A 19,893-nucleotide genomic window follows, 5' to 3' on the forward strand; every position below is an offset into this window, starting at 1 on the left:
GTTTTCTCCTTTGTCTCCTGAGTGGAAATAATTATTAGTGAGCATCTTCTTGTAACACTCCGTTGTAGTCTAGTTGGTTAGGATACTCGGCTCTCACCCGAGAGACCCGGGTTCGATTCCCGGCAACGGAAGTTGCTTTTCTTTTTGGTTGCTTCTGTCGGACTCGTGTCATACTTTGACACAGTTTCATCAGGATATTATAATAATAATTAATAATTAATAATATGTGTTATTCCTCCGTCAAAAAAAAAAACATTTTTTAAAAAATTAAATATTAAAAATATTTTTAATTTTTTAAAATATAATTATTGTTTTTTAAAATATTTTATTTATAATAATTTTATATTTATTATATGATGTTTAATAAGAATAAATATAAAAAGATAGAGTTAGTTTAAAATAGATAAATATTTTATTAGAGGTAAGATTTGGTTAAAAATATCTCACATTTTTTAACGGAAAGAGTAATTTTTATTTTTCAATTTCAAGACAACTTTATATTTTATCATTTAAACCAATCAATATATTTTATAGAATAAAATAATTAAATGTTTCTACTCTAATATTTATTCATGTGATTACTAATTTCTAATTTTTTTTTACTTTGAGTTATTTAAAAAAAATAAATTCCCAATATAAGGTTTGGTACGCGTTAAAATTAACGCACCAAATTTCTTTTTATTTTTAATGAACCCACCAAATTTGTTATAAATATATGCATGAAATCTTTTTACCGGACACAACGTCGAAAAAATCCGCTGAGGATTAAATTAATCTAAAAAATATTTAGTAATGTCTTTAACGCTAACATATCAATATTAAAACATATATACATATAAAAATAAAATTTATAGCAAATCACATTACTTACAAATTATTCCTTCCGTTCAAAAATATAAGGTATTTTTAATTAAATCTAATCCCACAATAAAATAGTTACTTATCTTCAAAATAACTATATCTTTTCACGTTTATCATTATTTAATATGGTGTTTTACCCTATAAAATGATTGATTCAACATGACTATTTTTTTTAAAAAAATAATGATTACACATTAAAAAATTAAAAATATCTTATATTTTTTAATATTTAACTTTTTAAAAAATGATTTATTTTTTCAACAGAGGGAGCATAAACTTTTTATAAGTTTTACAAGTTATAAATAGTTCAACTTTTTTTTTTACCAACATAAATAGTTCAACTTATGTATTAAAATTTATGAAATACATGGAGAAATATGCCTAGTTTTTAAAGTATACTTCCATCTTCTAAAACGGGGAATGGTCAAGTGGATGACCAGAAGAAATTGAGGGAAGTAATTATGGATTCTATAGTCTTATCAAAAAAAAAATATGGATTCTATAGTCAAATCGTTTTCACGATTAGATTAGTCCCATTAAAAAAAAAAAAGGAATGGCTAAAAGGAGATCTACAAGATGAGAATATTTGGGATGCCACGGTTTAAAAAATACAACATTTAATGCCTGTTTGTTACCCGAAAAAATATCTTCTAAAAAATGAAAAAATGCACTTCAAAAAATATAATAGATTTATTTTTATTCCAAATATTAGGTTGGTGTGTTTGGAAAAGTGGTAGCTGGTCTTTCAGTCTCTGTTTTTTTTTTTAAGGCAGAAGAGCCTTTCAAGTGATTTTTGAGTAAACGGCATTTTGAGCATCCAAGCATGGTTATGAACACGCTAATTGTCTAGCCCAGCTCAACCACGTCCACCACGACAGTGAGGAACTACTTTGATGAATTTTATAGGATAAAAGGATAAAAATACTTACAAAATCATCTACAAAAAACACTCAATGACTTAAAGTGAGCAAAATAGCAAAAATACCTCTAACAAAACAGTAACTGATCTGTTAAATCCATGAAACATCTATTAATTTGTGGTGTTAAATGTTTAGTTAGTTTGCCACCTATTAAGGGAACGTGGGAGGGACAGCGATGGTGGAGATAACAACGAAGAATATGTATGTTGTGCAGGCCACCCATATTGGAATGCTTTCTCTTAAGAACAGAACATTTCATTCAAATCATCCTATGGCTGTGTTTGGTGATTGTCTAAACTTACTTTGACTACAAAAGTATTAAAAATCATGATCGCCCCGCTCAGCTCTCTCAAATTACTTCTCTTGCATTTAGAACATCGTCCAATCGTTGGCCAAAAAGTAAAAGAAAAAAAAGAAAATCATCCCTCTTATAAGACTAGTCAACATACATATTCTTCGTTGTTATCTCCACCATGGCCTGCACAACATACATATTCTTCATTGTCGCCCACATCCTCGCCCATGCCCTCGGCTTCTACAACTCTTACGATGCTGGCTTAACCGACATCAACATGACCTACAACTATGGCAAGGTGGATCTCTTCATCCTCGCCACCATGTCTAGCAAAAATGACACTATTGTCACTAGACTCATCAAGTGCTACCTCATCAATCAATGGTCTCCATATCATTAGATCTAATGCACAACTTCAAAACTGGACACCTTACCTTCACGTGTCCTCGATCAATGCTCCTAACACAAGCCATAGGCACATTGATCAAGTGTGTGGTGGCTCCTCTATGTTTCTTCCTGTTTTGCAAGGTCTTCGATGTGGGAAATTTTAGCAGAGAATACAAAGCACTATATGCTCTCATGTACAAAAACATGGTGATTCAAGGTGTTAAGGGCTTCTCCGCCTTACCACAGCATTGCTTGAAGCTGTGTTACAAATTCTTCACGTTCACTGTGGTAGCCCTTGGTGAGGGATATGAGCCCTCAGAGGGTGGGTCGATAGGTCCCGCTTCCAATGGTGATGGCAGTGCCATCTTTGGTGTGGTGGGGGGTTACTTTGCAATAGACGTGTGTCGGCAGTGCTATGGTGTATGCATGGTATAAGTTGAACATAGGTAAGTCTAACAAGTGGCAAATCAATCAAGCATTTAACACCACAAAATAATAGACATAAGAATTTGAAGAATTGATTATTATTATACTTGCTAAAATAACGTCAAAAGTATTTTTATCCCTTTTTCCATTTTATGTTGTTGGGTACTGTCAGAGACAATTTTGTAGATATTTTTGTCTTTTGCCAACTCTATATTCAATTCATTCCAAGCTTGAAATTTAGCTAGTGTTAACATCTCAGAAACAATGATAATATTAATAAATTAATAACTAATAACTAATTTAAAAAAAAACAATGACAATCAAACTTGCTTCCCTAGCACGTATTGAACATGAAACATTGTCTTTATACTATAATACTAAACGTACAAGGGAACCAACAACAACCAAGAAAACAGAATTCTGTCTTCCCAGGCTGGCTAGCTAGAGCAACAACCAACTTTCTTCAAGGCAGACACATCATTTTTAAGATCTACTTTTTCTCCCTTGGGTGGCACAGTAGTGGTTCCATTTTCTGCAGTCTCAACCGCCTTCCTGCTAACAATTCGGTAGATTTGAGTCAGAACTTCAGCAAATGCATTCTCCACATTCGTGGACTCAAGAGCTGAGGTTTCTATGAAGTACAATGATTCCTTCTCAGCATAAGATTTCCCATCTTCAGTTGAAAACAGCTACAGGTGACGAAGATCAGATTTGTTCCCAACAAGCATCACAACAATGTTGGAATCTGTGTGGTTTCGCAGTTCTTTAAGCCATCTGTCGACATTCTCGAATGTTGCATGGCGTGTGACGTCATACACAAGAAGTGCACCTACGGCCCCCCGATAGTATGCGCTGGTGATGGCACGGTACCTGCAAGGAACAAAACCATCAATTTGTATAACACAAATATATGTGGTGAGCGAGTAAAATATATACTTGAGCTACTTGCCAGTATTAGTCATAGAAAAATAACCTACTACAAAGATGAATTGGCAAGAGTACTGCTGTCACGAGAGAGGATGATCAAAATCAAGATCAAATCAAGCAGTTTGGCCACATATCATGAATGGGACAACAATTCCACATTCCGCAGTTATATATTTGAAAATAATATTTGAGGCAATATGAAGTCATTGGGGCATGGCAGTGAGATTAGATTTGTGTATATAAGATTTCAAGATTTCTGCTGTGATGATATTGCACTTTTCATTATTACTTAAGCTCAAACAATTTTCTCTTTCTCCAACTAATCTAGATCTTCTAGCCATAAATCATAATCTGTTGAATACATCGCCATTAGGGTGGGGGGACAAACAACCGCCTTGATTAAAAAAAAAAAAAACAGTAGAGAATCACATTATGCTAAAGTTGCAAAGATTTGATGCTTTCCAAATATATTTCATCATCTGCCCTGTTCCTAATCCAGGAACCATTCTGCTCTGCCCGTGCTTAATTAGCAAATTACAGGACTTCATTAACACATCCTAGAAGGTTTGCATTAATATCTGGTTCTATTGAAATAAATATGATGCTCAATAAATATGGTACTCAATGAAGTCGCTAGAGAACCTGGTTTCAACTTTCAACCACCATCCTAGTCTGGAAGACTACAACTACAGATCCACTATAGTTGTGTGATCTCGGTCTTTCTATTACCAATATCAATTTTTCCAAGAGGGCCAGATTCAGCCAGAGTACTAATTTTCCAGTACATCTCTAACAATATTTTAACAAACAAATCACACTTGCTGAACACATTTTCTACATAACAATTTCCAGAGCCGAAACTTATTCCACTTGTTTATAAGAAGCACAGAGAGCCTACACAAACTACGCTGAATACAGAATTAAAAAGAAAATCCCAAGCCCCAAGGAAAATAATCAATTGCAACTCAAAAATTTATTAAAGGAGTATGAGGTCACAACTTCTCTACAAGTTAATGATCGGAGAAAGAAAACAATCCCTTCAACCTTCTGGCAAAATGAACATTTCCCCATTTTACCAGAATCCCCCACTCCTTCATCAAGAGGATAATAATATGCTTCCACAGCTAAATGCTCAAGGCATGGAATGGTTAGTTCAAACTTGTTGAATCGGTAACTATAATTTCCCAAAAATCAGGTCCTCATGCCTTTGTTTTCTGTTTTGCTTATAAAATCAGGCCATCCATCAGCCCAATTATCAGGGGATTAAGCCTACCACTGAACTCAACAAAATCCCTCCAAATCTTTGGCATAGATTTGAAAAAGAAACAGTTCAACATTAGGCTTATACTTGGGATTGAGCTCAAGAACCAAGTGATTCATAGTTTCATGCTATATATCTAAGGTAATAAAAAAATATTCATAAAGAGAAATAAATAATTAATAAATATGCCCTATGACAATTACCATTTCTATAACACAGTTATAAAGTCAATACATATTAAATTTATCACATTTACTGAACAGTATAGCTTGTTCTAAAGAAGAAAAAATAATAAGAAAGAGGGAGCACAGGTGAAAATAAATACATAATTCTCTAAAATTAAATTCAAGTATAACTAAAAGTTAGAGATCTACTGAATTCAACTGAACAAGGTTTCACTTTTTAACACATCCATGATTAAGTTTGGTGCCTACCTATTTGATGCATTCACAGTACTACCAAAACTAATGATTTTCCAATCATCAGTTGCAACTATGACTTCTGAGTGTTGTGTGAAATTCTATGTGAAACCATAGCCAAAACCTCAAGTTACACATGACTAGAAAATGAAATACCTTCATGAAACAGATTATTTTTATGAGACTAATCTAGAATGTTTGACAGCCTTATAATTGGCCCAATCCCGTTGGCAATTTAACAAGTTAATTGCAGGTGATGTTAACTACGATTATATGCCGTCATGGATATGAGGAACCATTTTGATAATTTCAACACTGTTAGTTTGAACTTGATAGATACAAGGATCTTTATAAACCTAAAACCCAATTATTCAACTAGATATTTATGATGAAAATTAAAGAAAATGAGAACGAGACAAAAACAGACAAAGAGTCACAATATCAAGATCTTTCCCATTAAACTTCAAAAAGAAAAAGACAAATAAGAGATGCAAATCCGCGTAACTATCAGTAGCTTGAGAACAAAGAAAAATAGATCCTGAGATCAAATTAAACTTCTAGAACACGTCTTTTCGTTATAGCCACTGTAATTTCAATTTGAAGCAAAACCTAGGACCAAATTCATCAACCTTTTAATCAGTTCAAACTTCAAGAGCCATATATCAATATCATTCCAGCAAGTAGAGCAAGCAACTATGACCAAGTTTAGCAAATGACTTCAAAACCTCAAACACGCCCATACAACATCCTTGCTAGCTCAAATCAAATAAAGAAGTAAGAGAGACACCAGATGAGGAAAAAGAGGAACGAGAAGGCACAGTTGAATAAGAAATAAAACCTCTCTTGGCCAGCAGTGTCCCAGATCTGAGCTTTGATGACTTTACCATCAACATTCAAGGAGCGAGTAGCGAACTCAACCCCAATAGTGGACTTGGACTCGAGGTTGAACTCGTTCTTGGTGAACCTGGAGAGAAGATTGGACTTGCCCACTCCCGAATCGCCGATCAGGACTACCTTAAAGAGGTAATCGTAGTCGTCCTCCGCTCTATAGCCAGCCATTGTTATGCAGTTGTTTAGTTCTCTTCTTCTCTTCAAGCGAGAGAGAAGGAAGAAAAGCGAGGAAGGAGATTTGCAGACAGTGGCTGTGGTTCGGTGTAGTGTGTGAAGCCGGAAGCGTGAAAACGTTTAAAAAAGCGCCAGAACTCGTGTGAAAGATGAAACTCTGCTTCTCAACGGTGATCTCTATCTTATTTACCCTGATCCTCACTCGTATTTGATTATTAGGCAATACATGATCTGCAACCTTTTTTAGTAAATATAATAATAATCAGCAACGTTGCCTTCATCGATTTCATCCCGTCATCAATTATTACAACATCATTATCAATATCATTATATATAAATATAAAATATCAAATTTATAACAACTCATAGTATTTATATGTGAAAAATATTTCATTACTCCTCAACTGTAAAGGAGAAGTATCCTACTTTAGCAAATCATTGAAACAGCTTTTTTTAATGTGTGCGTGTGTGTGTTGCACAGAGTTTGTCATTGAATAATGAAGATGATCAAGGGCTCTCTCTTAAGAGCTAGGCTTATTTTTAACTTAAATGTAAAATTTTAATCTATTTTGTCTCTGAAAATTATATATTTTTAAAATTATCTTCAAATTGATTTCAGATATTAAAATAGAATTCTTTTTTTAAAAAAAAGAAAATCAACGCACATCTTCTTTAAAAATAACCAACTTATTAATTTCTTTAATCTCTATAAATTAATTATCCAACTCTTATATTTAGAATAAAAATAAGTATTTATTATGATCTACTAGAACTCAACAAATATTTGTGCATCATTATATTGATGCATTCAATGTATACATGCACATGTAAAACGTGTATGTATGTGTAAAAATACTTCTTCCGTTAAAAAATATAAAATATTTTTAATTAAATTTTATCATCAATAAAGCAGTTATCTACTCTTAAACTAATTCTATCTTTTCATATTTACTTCGATTAAACAACCTACAATAAATATAAAGTCATTCATTAATAGAGGCACTTTTGAAAAAAAAATAATAATTATACTTTAAAAATTTAAAATACTTTATATTTTTTAACATTCAATTTATTAAAAATTACCTTTCATTTTTTAATAAAGGAAGTATATAGGAGTGTATCTTTTAAATTTACCGTGCTGGTGTTGACCATATGCCCAGGTTGTGCTGTTTGGCTAATTTGGGAGTCAACTAGTCACACACAGGTCATAGTAGGACATATTAATTGAATTTGTCCCCTTTCTATGTTTTGGGCGCAAGCAGGCAATATTGGAGGGGGCTTAGTTTTCTTTTGTCGGGCGGGCTTGCCAGAAGGATGTCCTCAGCTAGTGCGATATACTTGAATTCCCAATCAAACGATGCGTTCCAAGATCCATTGTCATAATCGCAAGCGATTGAAAGTAAAGAAGATGAGATGAAGTAAAGTACGTGCAAGTATGGTAGAACGAAAGCAAATATCACTATTGCTGTTTTGAAATAAATTACAGAAATTGTAATACAAAAAAAATAGGAGATTGCCGGATTGATTGTGTTGTTTCTTCGAGTGCTGTCACTCTACTAGGTGCAGGGAACTTACTGCTCTGTCATGGATATGTGCTAATGTAAGGGAGTTATGTCTAAATTTGCTACAAACGAAAGGACCTGTACTAAGTCTAGATGCTGATTGATTTGTTGAGTTGATTGGAATTAGGGAGAGCTTTATGTGTTATGACTTGATTACTTTCTCTTATAGGTAAAAAGTGACAGTTTTCTTATAACTCCACATTCAAAGTTTTAAGATTATTAGCTGTAATTATTTTCAAAGTTTCTCCGCTTTCAACCCTAGTCCTTCTCTCTCAACTTTCTCCCTTCTAGAAGCTGAGTTTGAAGTAAACTTGGGTTAAAAACTATATTTTAACCTAAATTATTTAAACTTCTTTTAGAAGGTTGATTTGGGCTTGGTTCAAAAATCATATTCTAGTCCAAAAAGATGAGAAATTTTCAATCAAAATTATGCCTACAAAGTCATCAAGAGGTTAAATTAAACATGAAATATTGCCAACAGCCTCATAACTCAGTAACATATAAATTCTTTAATAAGTGAAATGTCTCAATTTTAATCCTACTTGAAACTTTAGGTCGTTAGTCCTTACTCCTTAAATTAGAGAAGATATGAAATATCAATGCTACGACTATCTCTTTGGTTTATTAGGCAACTATGGGAAAGTGACTTGAATATGATGTAATTAAATGTTTTCTTTTAAAAATAGTTTGGAACCACCAGCAAGTTAATATTAATAGAAACAAATGTGAATTGGTGTTGACCAAAATGATTTCTCTTTGGTTACGACTCTATAAATATATCTGTTTGCATTCCTTGCGGATGTACTAGCTAGAATAGAGAAATTTGGTTAAAATTGGTTAGAAATTCTAAATTCAATAGCTTCTTTTCTTCACTCTTGCAAGATTGAGTTTATATGAAATGCTAAGCACCAAGTATTGGAAGTGTGAATGGTAGAACACTATGAAAAAGCCTACTTGCACATGTTTGTTAGTATGTATGAAAAGTTAGCTGTACTGTTGTAGATAAATTATATATAAATTTTAGTTATTTAAACTTGTTTCAGTTATTAATTTGATTTTTTTAAAATTTATTTTTATGTAATCCCTTAAATTTTTTTAAATTATTATACTAGTCTTTCAAATTTTAAAACATAGACTAACTCTCAAATTAATATGTTGATGAGTTACATATACATGTAGATAGGTGCAAACAGTTTAATTTTAATTTTATCAACCTAGTCCCTTACACTTCATTTTGTTTCTTTTGTTTTTTAAAATTCCAAAGTTTATTTTTTTACCAAAATAATTGTATTTCTTTTTCATTAATTTACATGGTTTCAATCAAAATTTTGTTACCTTTGTCAGCAACAAATTTTAACAGTGTTCCCTTATCTGTAAATAACAAGCACAGAATCAATAAGTGAGATAAATTTAAGAAATTAAATTAATAACTAAAACAAATTTAAGAAACCAAATCAATAAAATGTAAATTTGAGGAAACAAATTGATGATCAAGACAAGTTGAAAAATTAAAAGATTCATTATCATTTAAATATACTTGAATGAAAATATTGCCTTCATTTGCGCTCAGAAAGTAAGTAATCATAACGTCAAGCTACGAGTTGAGATGAACGTTAACCAAATGAATATCCACCCCAAATGGGCTCCGAATCCTTTAGATTGATACTTCAATTAGAGATCACCTTTTATAGGATGATCATGAAATTTGAATATTAAGGGCTTTCTAAAACAAAAGGCCTAGGCTACGTGACATACCAACACTATTGTTGAGCTTTAAGGTATTATTAAACTGTTTAAAGGGAGAATATCAATAATAAATGATTCTATTTTAGTAAGTTCTACAACCACTTGTTTTTCCTTTTCCTTGTTAGAATATAAAAGGAATGAAATAGTAATAATAATAATAATAAAGAATATAAAAGGCATCTTCCTGAGACATTAATTATTTAGATGGCAGCCACAAGCACCAAACAGCGACAGAAACGTCGGCTGTATCATAAAGTTCCATTTCCAGCGACAGTCGATCTCAGTCCCCACCACCATATGCTTGTGATTATGTTGTGCTTGGAGATAAGATCGGCGCCAACAATGAAGAGCAAATTATAAGAATACATATAAATGCATCATTTAGGCTTCATGTACTGCTAAAAAACCTTTCCACTCATTTGATTTGTACTTGACTTAATTCAATTAATTAGAGTTTAGTATAACTTTCTAAACTTGTTGTAGTATGTTATAAAAAAAAAATTATTGGTAGATGGTACCAAACTTTCCACTCATTATACCAAAGATAATGGGAGAGGATTCTCTCCTTTTTCCCTTCGCATTCTCTTACCTTCTTTTACCTTACAAGCATTAGATCAAGGTTTGAATGGTTCAAATTTGATCTCTTATAAAATTATTATTAAAATATTATATTATAAAAAAGTATAAATAATAAAAATCAAACTAGTAAAATTGAATATAAATAATAAAAAAATACAGTAAAAAAATAAAATGAAATATATTATAAGAGATTAAATCTAAACCATTCAAATTAAAATCAAATAATTAAAAATTAGGAGGAGGAGGAGGAGAGAGGATGGAAAGGAAAAGGAGAGGATCCTCTCCCAAAGATAATTGGATATATTAAAAAAAGATTTCTCCAAATTAAATGTCTACCTTGATTATCATTCTGATATTGCTATATATGAAACTTATGAATATTTTTAAAGATCTCAATATTTGTTGGAATGACGAATTCACTAAAATAAAAGTTTGTTAAAACTCTCCAAAAACACTCACACTCATTTTAGCACAATTTTTTTGTTAATATTTATCTTGCTCAAATCTCAAATCTTTAAGAAAAACATAGTGGAGGTGAGGGGAGCTAAAATTTCCCCTCCCCCTTATTTTGGCTCCCTCCAAATTAAGTTTTTTGGAGGGGAGTCAAAATTTATGATTAATCCACCCTTAATTTATTATTGATATTTCAAGAATGTCCAAGTACCAAAATTGGTCCTGCACTTGTGAGAGCCTTCTTCCTCCAGATTGAGTCACCCAAGCTAGCGACATCCTTCTTCTTACAGGTTGACTCACCCAAGCTATCAGTCTTACGATCGGCATCATCATCATGGTCCATGGACCTCACTTTCCTACGCACAGGGTCGATGCATAGAGCCAGAGATCATCCAAAGCCCCCTCTTTCTTGCGTTTGACGGTGAAGGCCTGAAGGGGAGAGACTGGCACAGTGACATGTGTGAATATCTAAATGAATCACTTTTGTAACATCTCAATTTAAATTTTAATAGTCAATTTGGGTTAATAAAAATTTTAAAAAATATTTAGAGGTAAGCAAATTAGTAGGAGATGTTTAGTAAATCTAACTTAAGATATAATTATAAATTAAAATTAAAAAAAATTATTAAATTATTATTATTATTATAAAAAAAAGAAAAAAGGTAAAAAAAAAACAAACAAAACGAGAAGAACAAGAAAACTTTCGGCATGCGGGTGTAATCATTATATTTATATAATAATAATAATAATAATAATAATAAAAAAGAAAGAAGAGAGAGGAAAGAGGAAAATAATAAAAAAAATTTGTGGGACCCACATTCATTTTTTTTTAAAACCACCGTTCTCTTCTCATTTTTCCTTCATTCTCTTTTCTTTCGTGTGCGATCAGAGAGAGCGTCTGTGAGTCAGGTCGCCGGTGCAAAAGATCTGAATTTTTAAGGTAAGAGTTTTTGATAGGATATTTAGGGTGTGATTTCAAGCTTTTCAAAACTAAGTATGTGTTCTAAAATTTTTTTTAGTAATCCTTTCTCTTTAATTTTTAATTTTGTGGTGGTAGAAAATTTAGGATCTGGAAAAGGGATGAATTTATATTGAATAAATATGGTTTATGAGGTTGTTAGTAGTATAATAAATATTCTAGAGTATAAATTTGTTGATGATCTTTGAATTTGTGGCTTATGGATCAAATTCTAGACTAGATCTGGAAATATATATTGATTTATTGACGTTTAGATGATTATTTGGGATGAAAAATGAATTACTATGGCTATAGGATTATGATTCTAAGCTAGAGACTTAATTTTAAATTTTTGGGTATTTTAGGTGTGAATTTATAAAATAAAAAGAAAATTTTGATAATAGAAATTAGTTTAAAATTTGATTTTTAGATTATTAATGTTTATTGATGAGTAAAAGAGGAGTTAAAAATTTTACTTAATAGTATTAACTCTAGATTTGTATTAAGATTGAGATTAGAAATTATGTTATATTTTTAATTCTATTATTAGAATTATTTTATTAGTTTCAAAAATTGAAACTAATATTTATAAATAATATGTTATTTGTAGATTGTATTATTGGTGAAGATTGTAGTGGGAGAGAAATTGTAAGGAATAATTTATTGAAAAAGCCACAAGGTAACCATGCTTTTAATTTGTGATTAGTGTTACTTCATGTTAATTGGGTGATTATTGAGAAAATTATGAATTTTGTAATATTGTATAATTATGCAATATTATTATGAATTTATTTGATTATTGTGGGAGGTGTTGGGAGACTTGCTATTGTTGTTATATTTTTGTGCCACGTGGTACACCCTTATTGGAGCTTAATAGGTGGCTTGTAAGGGCTTGGGCTAATTTACTTTTGGCCGAGTAATTTAGCACCGAGTGAGAGCTATGGCTCGAGGTTAATGGAGGGATATAAGGATGGTTGTTTGTATGTATTGTAATATTTTTTATAATTGTTGAAATTATATTATTTTTAATTTTCACTTAATAAGCACACACTTAACTATTTGTATACACTATCATAAATTGGCTTTGGTTACTGGGACTTTTGAGTCTCATTATGTGGTTAAAAAATTTTTAGGAGAAGAGCCACGAGTGACACGTGGAGGAGTCCCAGAGGCTTAGTGGCATAGATCCACTGTCTCTTTTGGGTATTTGATTTATAATTTAAAATGTGTTATATTATCAATATTAGGGCTTTTTATTTATTATCAATTATATGAATATATAAATTTAATCATGTCTTTTAAACTATTTCTATTTTTGGTACAATTTGGATGACTGTAATTTTAATATTTGGTTTACTTTGTATTGGTTAAAATGGCATGATTATAAAGACAAATAACTGGTTTGTGTTGAAAATTGACTAAATTGCTTATTTTACTTGTTGAGAGTATAAGGATGAACAAACGTGATTTAGTTTACTTGTTGGGAGTATAAGGATGGACAAATGTGATTTAACCTAATGGCATGTGGGAGGTAAAAATTTATCTGAAATGTTATATTATGTGAGTTGAAGCCAATTATAAAATATTTTATATTCAAATTATTGATATAAAAATGTGTGGGTGGCTGTAACCCAACTATGATTAAGTTAAATTATTTTAAAAAAATTTTGGTGTGTTACAACTTTCCCCTTATATTTTAAGAAATATTAAAATTAATTTGAGAATTAACAAATAAAATAATTCAGTTCTAATTTTTTTAAAAAAACTTGTGTAGATTTGACATCATTATTGACAAAGTTTTAAAATGTAAAATCATATAAACTTTGCAATTTGGGTTAAGGTACACGATTAATTTACATAAGGAATAATTAAAAAATATAAAACTTAGATATAAAAATATAATTGTAAATTAGTTAATACCTCCCCTATTAAATCAAATAAAAAATTATTAAAAATCACCCCTTCTCCTCTCCTCCAACAAAATTAAATAAATTAATATTAAAACTCTCTCCTCCTCCCATGCATCCCCTCGATGCCCTCCTCCCCTCAAATCCAACACAACTAAAAACATAATATAGTTTGTGACTAGTTTTTTTTCATGGCCTTTTATTTAGAAAAGTAATTAAGTGCACACCAACTTCTTTGTATCCTTTTTATTTTTTCTTATAATAAGAACTTTATTACTACTCTTTTTGATACCAAACATCGTAAACAGCATCAAATTCCTGACGTGTTGCTATATCAGACCAAAACATCATATCAGTTATCATTATTATTGTCTCTCTGGGGTCCTAACAATTCCCTTCGCATCAATGTCTCTGTTGGAACCCTCCTCTTCTCATTCTTCTCCTTCAATATCATCGCCACAGCGGCCGCCGCCCGAAGAAACCAACATGACGCCGACGCTCATATGCACAGCAACAGCAAGCCACCGAAGAACTCAGATGGTGTCAAAATCGGTGTCGGAAAGGCTTCTGGGGAAGTTCTTCGATGCGTCTCAGTTCGATTTCGAATACGAGAAGAGTGGGTTGTGGTCCCCTCCCGTCCGACGAAGTGTGTACTTGGCCTCGCCAGCCGGCAACATCATCTACTCCGACGACCAACTCTTCAGAAAAGTCAAGAAAGCCAAGAGTGTTTGGAAGAAGAGACGCCTAGTTTGCTTTGACATTACTGTGTACGTGTATTCTTCTTTCCTTCTTTTCGTTGCTCTTTTAGAATTTGTCTTCATCGATCTTCACCTTCATCTCCTTCTTCATCGCCGTTATATATTATCAACTCACTTAATACATTCTTTAGGTAAAACAGTTTCTGACCTACCAAGTGGTTTATGCCGGATTTGAACAGATTAAATCAATCAACTGATCAAGTACACTTGATTTTACTCACAGAATCTAAAAATATATTTTAATAATTCAGAGATCAATTCGAAAGAACGTAGGCCCTTACCTCTTTCCATATATGATAAGACTCTATGCAACAGTTGATTTCTTAAGCAATCTTGTAGCAATCGACTTTTTTTTTTTTTGGTCAACTTGTAGTATTCGACTTGTTAGTGATCGTTTTTTGAGATTATATTGCATCACCATGTGAGTGAGGGTATAAATTTGATTCAATTTATATATATAGGCGGCAATTTTAAAAAATCTCATCAGTAAAGTAATAATTTTAATATTTTGAAATAAGTTTAATTTTTTATTTATAGATCGATCAAATCACCGTATTACTTTTTTTTTTAAATTCTGATATATATATATATATATATGTTCTATGCAGGCTTTTGTGTGCTCATCATGAAGTTGAAGGGAAATAGAGGAGGAAGGTGAATATGGAGGAAATATGGCCACACTCTCCTTTTAAGATAAAATCACGTGCTCGCGTTGTGTCTCAGGTTAATAGATATAATGCGAGTGATCTCATCTTAATTCACTTTTGGCTTTGGCTCTTTCCGTGTGTGGGTGCATGTGGGCGCTACACAACTTTTGATTTCCAAACGATGTGGTCCAACCAAATCATGAGCTATCTATTTAATATTAGAAGCCCCACAGATATAATTCATATACACCCTACCACCAGTATGTGAAATACTGTATGTTTTGTTTAAGGAATGAGTTACTTGTATAAAGAGTCGCTGTGTTTGTTTAAGAACTTTGGTAGATAATAATATTATATATCTTAACCATATATACTCGCAGCTTATTGTTACATATCAATATCGAACTATATGCACAGCCTTTGCGATACTAACGTACTTGACCTAATTTCTCGTTCTCTTAAATATGATTTTTGATCGTGAACTTGTAATTTATTATATATATACATCTGGCTTTGCAAAGAGTAAAAAGAAATCAACATGTATTTGGATTTTTGATGATAAGCTATTTCCAGTGCCATTGAAGCTTTTGACTGAAAGGTCTAAAAGTTGCCACAAAAGGCGAGAGACGCAGTTTTGATTCCCTTTCCGAAACAGCTAAAGCTAGAAGCATCCGATTCCTTTTCAAACCAAACAAGTAGTGTGTGTGTGTGTGTGTGTGTGTGTTGTGAGTCCATTCAAATTGGCAAAAGCTAATCTGGGAAAAAAAAAAAAACACACACACACACACACACACAAATAGAAAATCCACGCACGTACAAGATGCTTCTTCGTATACATGCCCTTTCCCTTATACTAGCTAACGGTAAGAAAATTTGTTTAAGTTTTAGCTTACACGTTTAAATAACGTAAAGCTGTAAAAACTCCTAACTTGTTCTCTGTTTTCATAGAAATCTCAATGAAGAATATCTAATCTTGACTGGTTCAATAAATAATATTCTATTCATAACTAATATCATGATCAGAGATGAATTCAAAGGGGACAAAGGGTGCTTCCCGCTTCCCCCAACACTCTTAAATGCTCTTACGGCAAACATTTAGAAGTTTCGTTCGCAAAAGTTTTTAAAGTAAATTTTGGCCCCCATTCCATGTTTTATTTTCAATTTGGCCCCCATTCATTAGCTTCTAGTTAGAGTTGTCCCTAATCACTACTATTTCACAACGGTTTTATTAATCCTTGAATCAATATCTTAATTAATTAAGTGATTGTGTCATTTTCAATGCCTCGATAATTTAAAACACATTGAAATATATTTTTTGGCAATTTTCCAAAAAAGAAAAGGTTACAATATTTTGCGATACAGAAGAAGAAACAATCGTACTACAGGTCACTGTCTTGTGTGTGTGTGTGTGACGTACATCGCTAGAACGAAACAAAAACATAACCATGTATTAGGGATTTGATATAATAATTTTCAAAGAAAACGAGCGCTTAAAAAATATAACTGGGATGAGAAAACAGGGACTGATGAGGGAAACATGCTTGGAGAAGGAGGGCAGGAAGAATATTCAGAGAAGTACACTGCAAATGTCGTCATTTTATGCGTATTCCTCTCTCTCTCTCCCAATATTCCCTTCGTCTTCTTCCTCCCTTCCACTGTTCCCAAAATGGTATACACTGCTAATCATCCTTAGATCAGTCATTTTCATCGCCAGATTTCATTGTATTATCTACATTTCTAGTCTTAAGTAATCTTCTGTATTAGCTTTTTTATGCTACTATATTTATAAATCATTTTTTGTAGAATATATGAAACTTTTGTTGAGTGATTCTAGCAAAATTAGAAATTAAGAGTGATGATTAACACTACTAAAAAAGGCCAAAATATACCTATTATATTTAAGAAAGCGAATTAAGAAGGACTTTGATGATTGTTTGTTAAACTAAATATGAACCCCCTTTGCTAAATAATACGACTAGAGCTATAAGGACTTATCAGATAGAACAGTAGTTAGGAGTTATGTTGAATTTTTTTTTAAGTTAAAATATATAAAACGTGTAGGATTAAAATGAAAGGACATGAAGGTCTAGATTTTTGTAGAAAAAATGAGATATCTTTTAAACGATGAACTGATTTTAACAAACTTTTTTATTTATCTAGGCTATTTAAATGTATCTTGTAAATGAGGAAGGAAGTGTTAGGTTTGTGCATTCTAATAGTGCACTTTCAATGTGTGCGTATGTTTGAATTCACCTGTTTTAATGATGGCAAATCTTAATAAACCACTGGTTAATTTCTGCATTAATTGTTAGAGAAATTTTTATATGAATCTAATGTATCACGTCATCAATGTTCTATCCAAAAAAGTTTACTAGCTTAATCAAATGAAATATCATGTTTCATTATCTTTAATTACTTTATTTTGGAATAGAATGCTTACTTAATTTATTGTCTTTTCTCATATTTTTTATTGGATAGAATATGGGTAATGCTGTGCACTGTGTTCTTATTTCTTAAAATTTGTTATTGTTTTGATTTTTTTGGTTTCTAAAGACATTATATTATTTTAAGATTTTCACCATTAATATTTATTAATAATCACAATTTGAAATATTTATGATATAAAAACTAAATAAATAAACATTTTCTTATGAATGTTTATATTCTATACTACACTTTTTTTTATTAATTTGTCGACCCCATTATTGCAAGGGGATTGTTTTACTAAGAAATTAAGAATACATTGATAAACCACAAGCTGGAATATTCACAAATGATCAACCATGCGAATTATTTTACAAATGATGTATAATATTTTTGAGAGGAATTCTAAGAGTAGTACCTCTCTTAAAGTTACACCTGATCTGGTTTTCTGTAAATCAATCAAGGCACCGAACTCATGGAGTTATGATGAAGGGCAGCCATGGTAGCTTCTAGTTGCTATTCAACTCCATGGATCTAGATTTAAACCTTTAGTCTTTGGGAGAGAGTTGAATATTGAAGTCAGTGGCCACGGTGAGTCAGTACCTGGATCGAGACTTGCAAATGAATTCAAGTACTTCATGCTATATTATCTAATGTTAAAATTTTTGTCAAATATAGATAATGTGGTTGACCTCATTTTAAGTTTTAAAGTTTTTTTTTATTTTTTAAGAGAAATTTCTTAAGTGAAATATTAGAATCGCCGTCTATGGGGTCTTTTTGATACGCTTTAAAAAATTTATAAATCATTAATAATTTTTACCTAAAATTCTCCTTATATATAAAGAAAATAAATGTACATTAAAGTAATGATCATTATTTTTTTGTTGGCCTGAAAAAGTAATGATCTTTATTGAATGAGGATAGTTGAAGAAAAAAATTCAAATTCAAAGTATTTTTAATGAGGTTGTGTAGTTTTAAATTTAGGCCAAAAAAGATTGAGTATTTTTGTATAGAACTATCTGAGATCAAATTCAAATGTTTTCAAACCTAATTGAATAATTTTTTTATGAATAAAAACGAGATTTCATGAAATCATCCAAACGAGTTCAAATATGACCAACACAAAAAAAGTCTAAAAGACAAAGGAACAAATGACTAAAAACCTATCTAGAATCTAGAATTTCAGGGTGATCTTTTTGTTTTTTTTTGCTTTCGCACCTGACATCCTAAAGTACTTGGATATACTGGGTTCATTGTCTGCCCAATTCATTTTAGACTAATCTTAATCCCCGCTTAGGTGGGGCCCTCTTTTAGAGGATTTTGTGGGTATCATTGACAAGACATGCTTTATATGTTCAAATGCGCTACTACATATCCTGAAATTCAAACTTGAAATCTCAAATTAAGCCGTCCAAGTCCCTAACTATTAAGACAAGCACCTGTTGGTTTAAGGTGACCATTTTCTAACAAGCATTATAGAGTAAGTAGGGAGTCTAACAACCCAATTAGAAGGACACAATTCTTTTAAAAAATCCTTAACAATCCAATCTACTACTAAATCTATAATCTGTTGTAAATGCCGTCGATGGGTATTGTAGATCTGCAATACCCATCTGGCTTTTTATATTTTTTTTACTTTTTAATTGTTTGATATGCAGCGTTGCTTTTTTTTTTTTTTGCTTTTTCATTTTTAATTTTTTTAACATGATATAATAAAAAAGTTACGAATAGCATGGCCCCTGTGGTAAAAGAGGGACATGTGGGACTTACAAAAATAAATTTTTAATATGAAATTTATAGTTGAAAATGAGTAAAATATTTTGTCTATTTTTATCTTAATTAATGATATCTCTCTTCTATTTTTTTAAAATCTATATGAACATTTTTTAGTATAAATAGTTATAAAATGCAAGCCTCCCTTTTATTTTTAAGATTTTATTTTCATCCACCCAGCCATTAGTTGAATGTTAAGTCATGTATGTTCATCTAAAATACCCTCATTTAAATATAAATATTGTCTAAAAATTATTTAAATGACTAAAAAATAATTTTTTTATTATTTAAATTTTTATTATTTAAATATATTTATCTTGTAACTTTTTTAAAAAATTAAATATATAAATTAGTTAAAAAAATATTCAACGACACAGTTTATGGACTTAATGAAGGGAAAAATAAAGTAAAATAATTTTTAATAATTTGAAATAGTCAAACCAACCTGAAAAAAACTTAAAAGTTAAATGTCTCAAGAGTCAAGCTTAACTATAAATTTTTTATATATTTAAATATTTTAAATTT

General features: G+C 31.2%; 1 protein-coding gene, 1 non-coding gene and 2 pseudogenes across 2 annotated transcripts; 3 read left to right on the forward strand and 1 right to left on the reverse strand.

Moving 5' to 3' along the window:
• The first annotated feature begins 58 nt into the window (after positions 1–58).
• TRNAE-CUC (transfer RNA glutamic acid (anticodon CUC)) lies at positions 59–131 on the forward strand. The gene has a single exon. It is a non-coding gene; the product is annotated as a tRNA-Glu (tRNA).
• Positions 132–2,254: 2,123 nt separating this feature from the next.
• LOC129313840 (metal-nicotianamine transporter YSL3-like) lies at positions 2,255–3,075 on the forward strand (annotated as a pseudogene).
• A 61-nt stretch (positions 3,076–3,136) lies between these two features.
• LOC129313801 (ras-related protein RABA1b-like) lies at positions 3,137–6,696 on the reverse strand (annotated as a pseudogene).
• A 7,452-nt stretch (positions 6,697–14,148) lies between these two features.
• LOC129312585 (uncharacterized) lies at positions 14,149–15,481 on the forward strand. The gene is made up of 2 exons (XM_054955247.1): positions 14,149–14,533; positions 15,133–15,481. The coding sequence occupies exons 1-2, from the start codon at positions 14,172–14,174 to the stop codon at positions 15,167–15,169; spliced, it is 399 nt and encodes a 132-aa protein (XP_054811222.1). The 5' UTR covers positions 14,149–14,171; the 3' UTR covers positions 15,170–15,481.
• Positions 15,482–19,893: the final 4,412 nt, after the last annotated feature.

This window comes from Prosopis cineraria, unplaced genomic scaffold (genome assembly GCF_029017545.1).
Source record: "Prosopis cineraria cultivar Desert tree isolate PC_DT_omini unplaced genomic scaffold, ASM2901754v1 PC6, whole genome shotgun sequence".
In the NCBI taxonomy this organism is placed as follows: Eukaryota; Viridiplantae; Streptophyta; class Magnoliopsida; order Fabales; family Fabaceae; genus Prosopis; species Prosopis cineraria.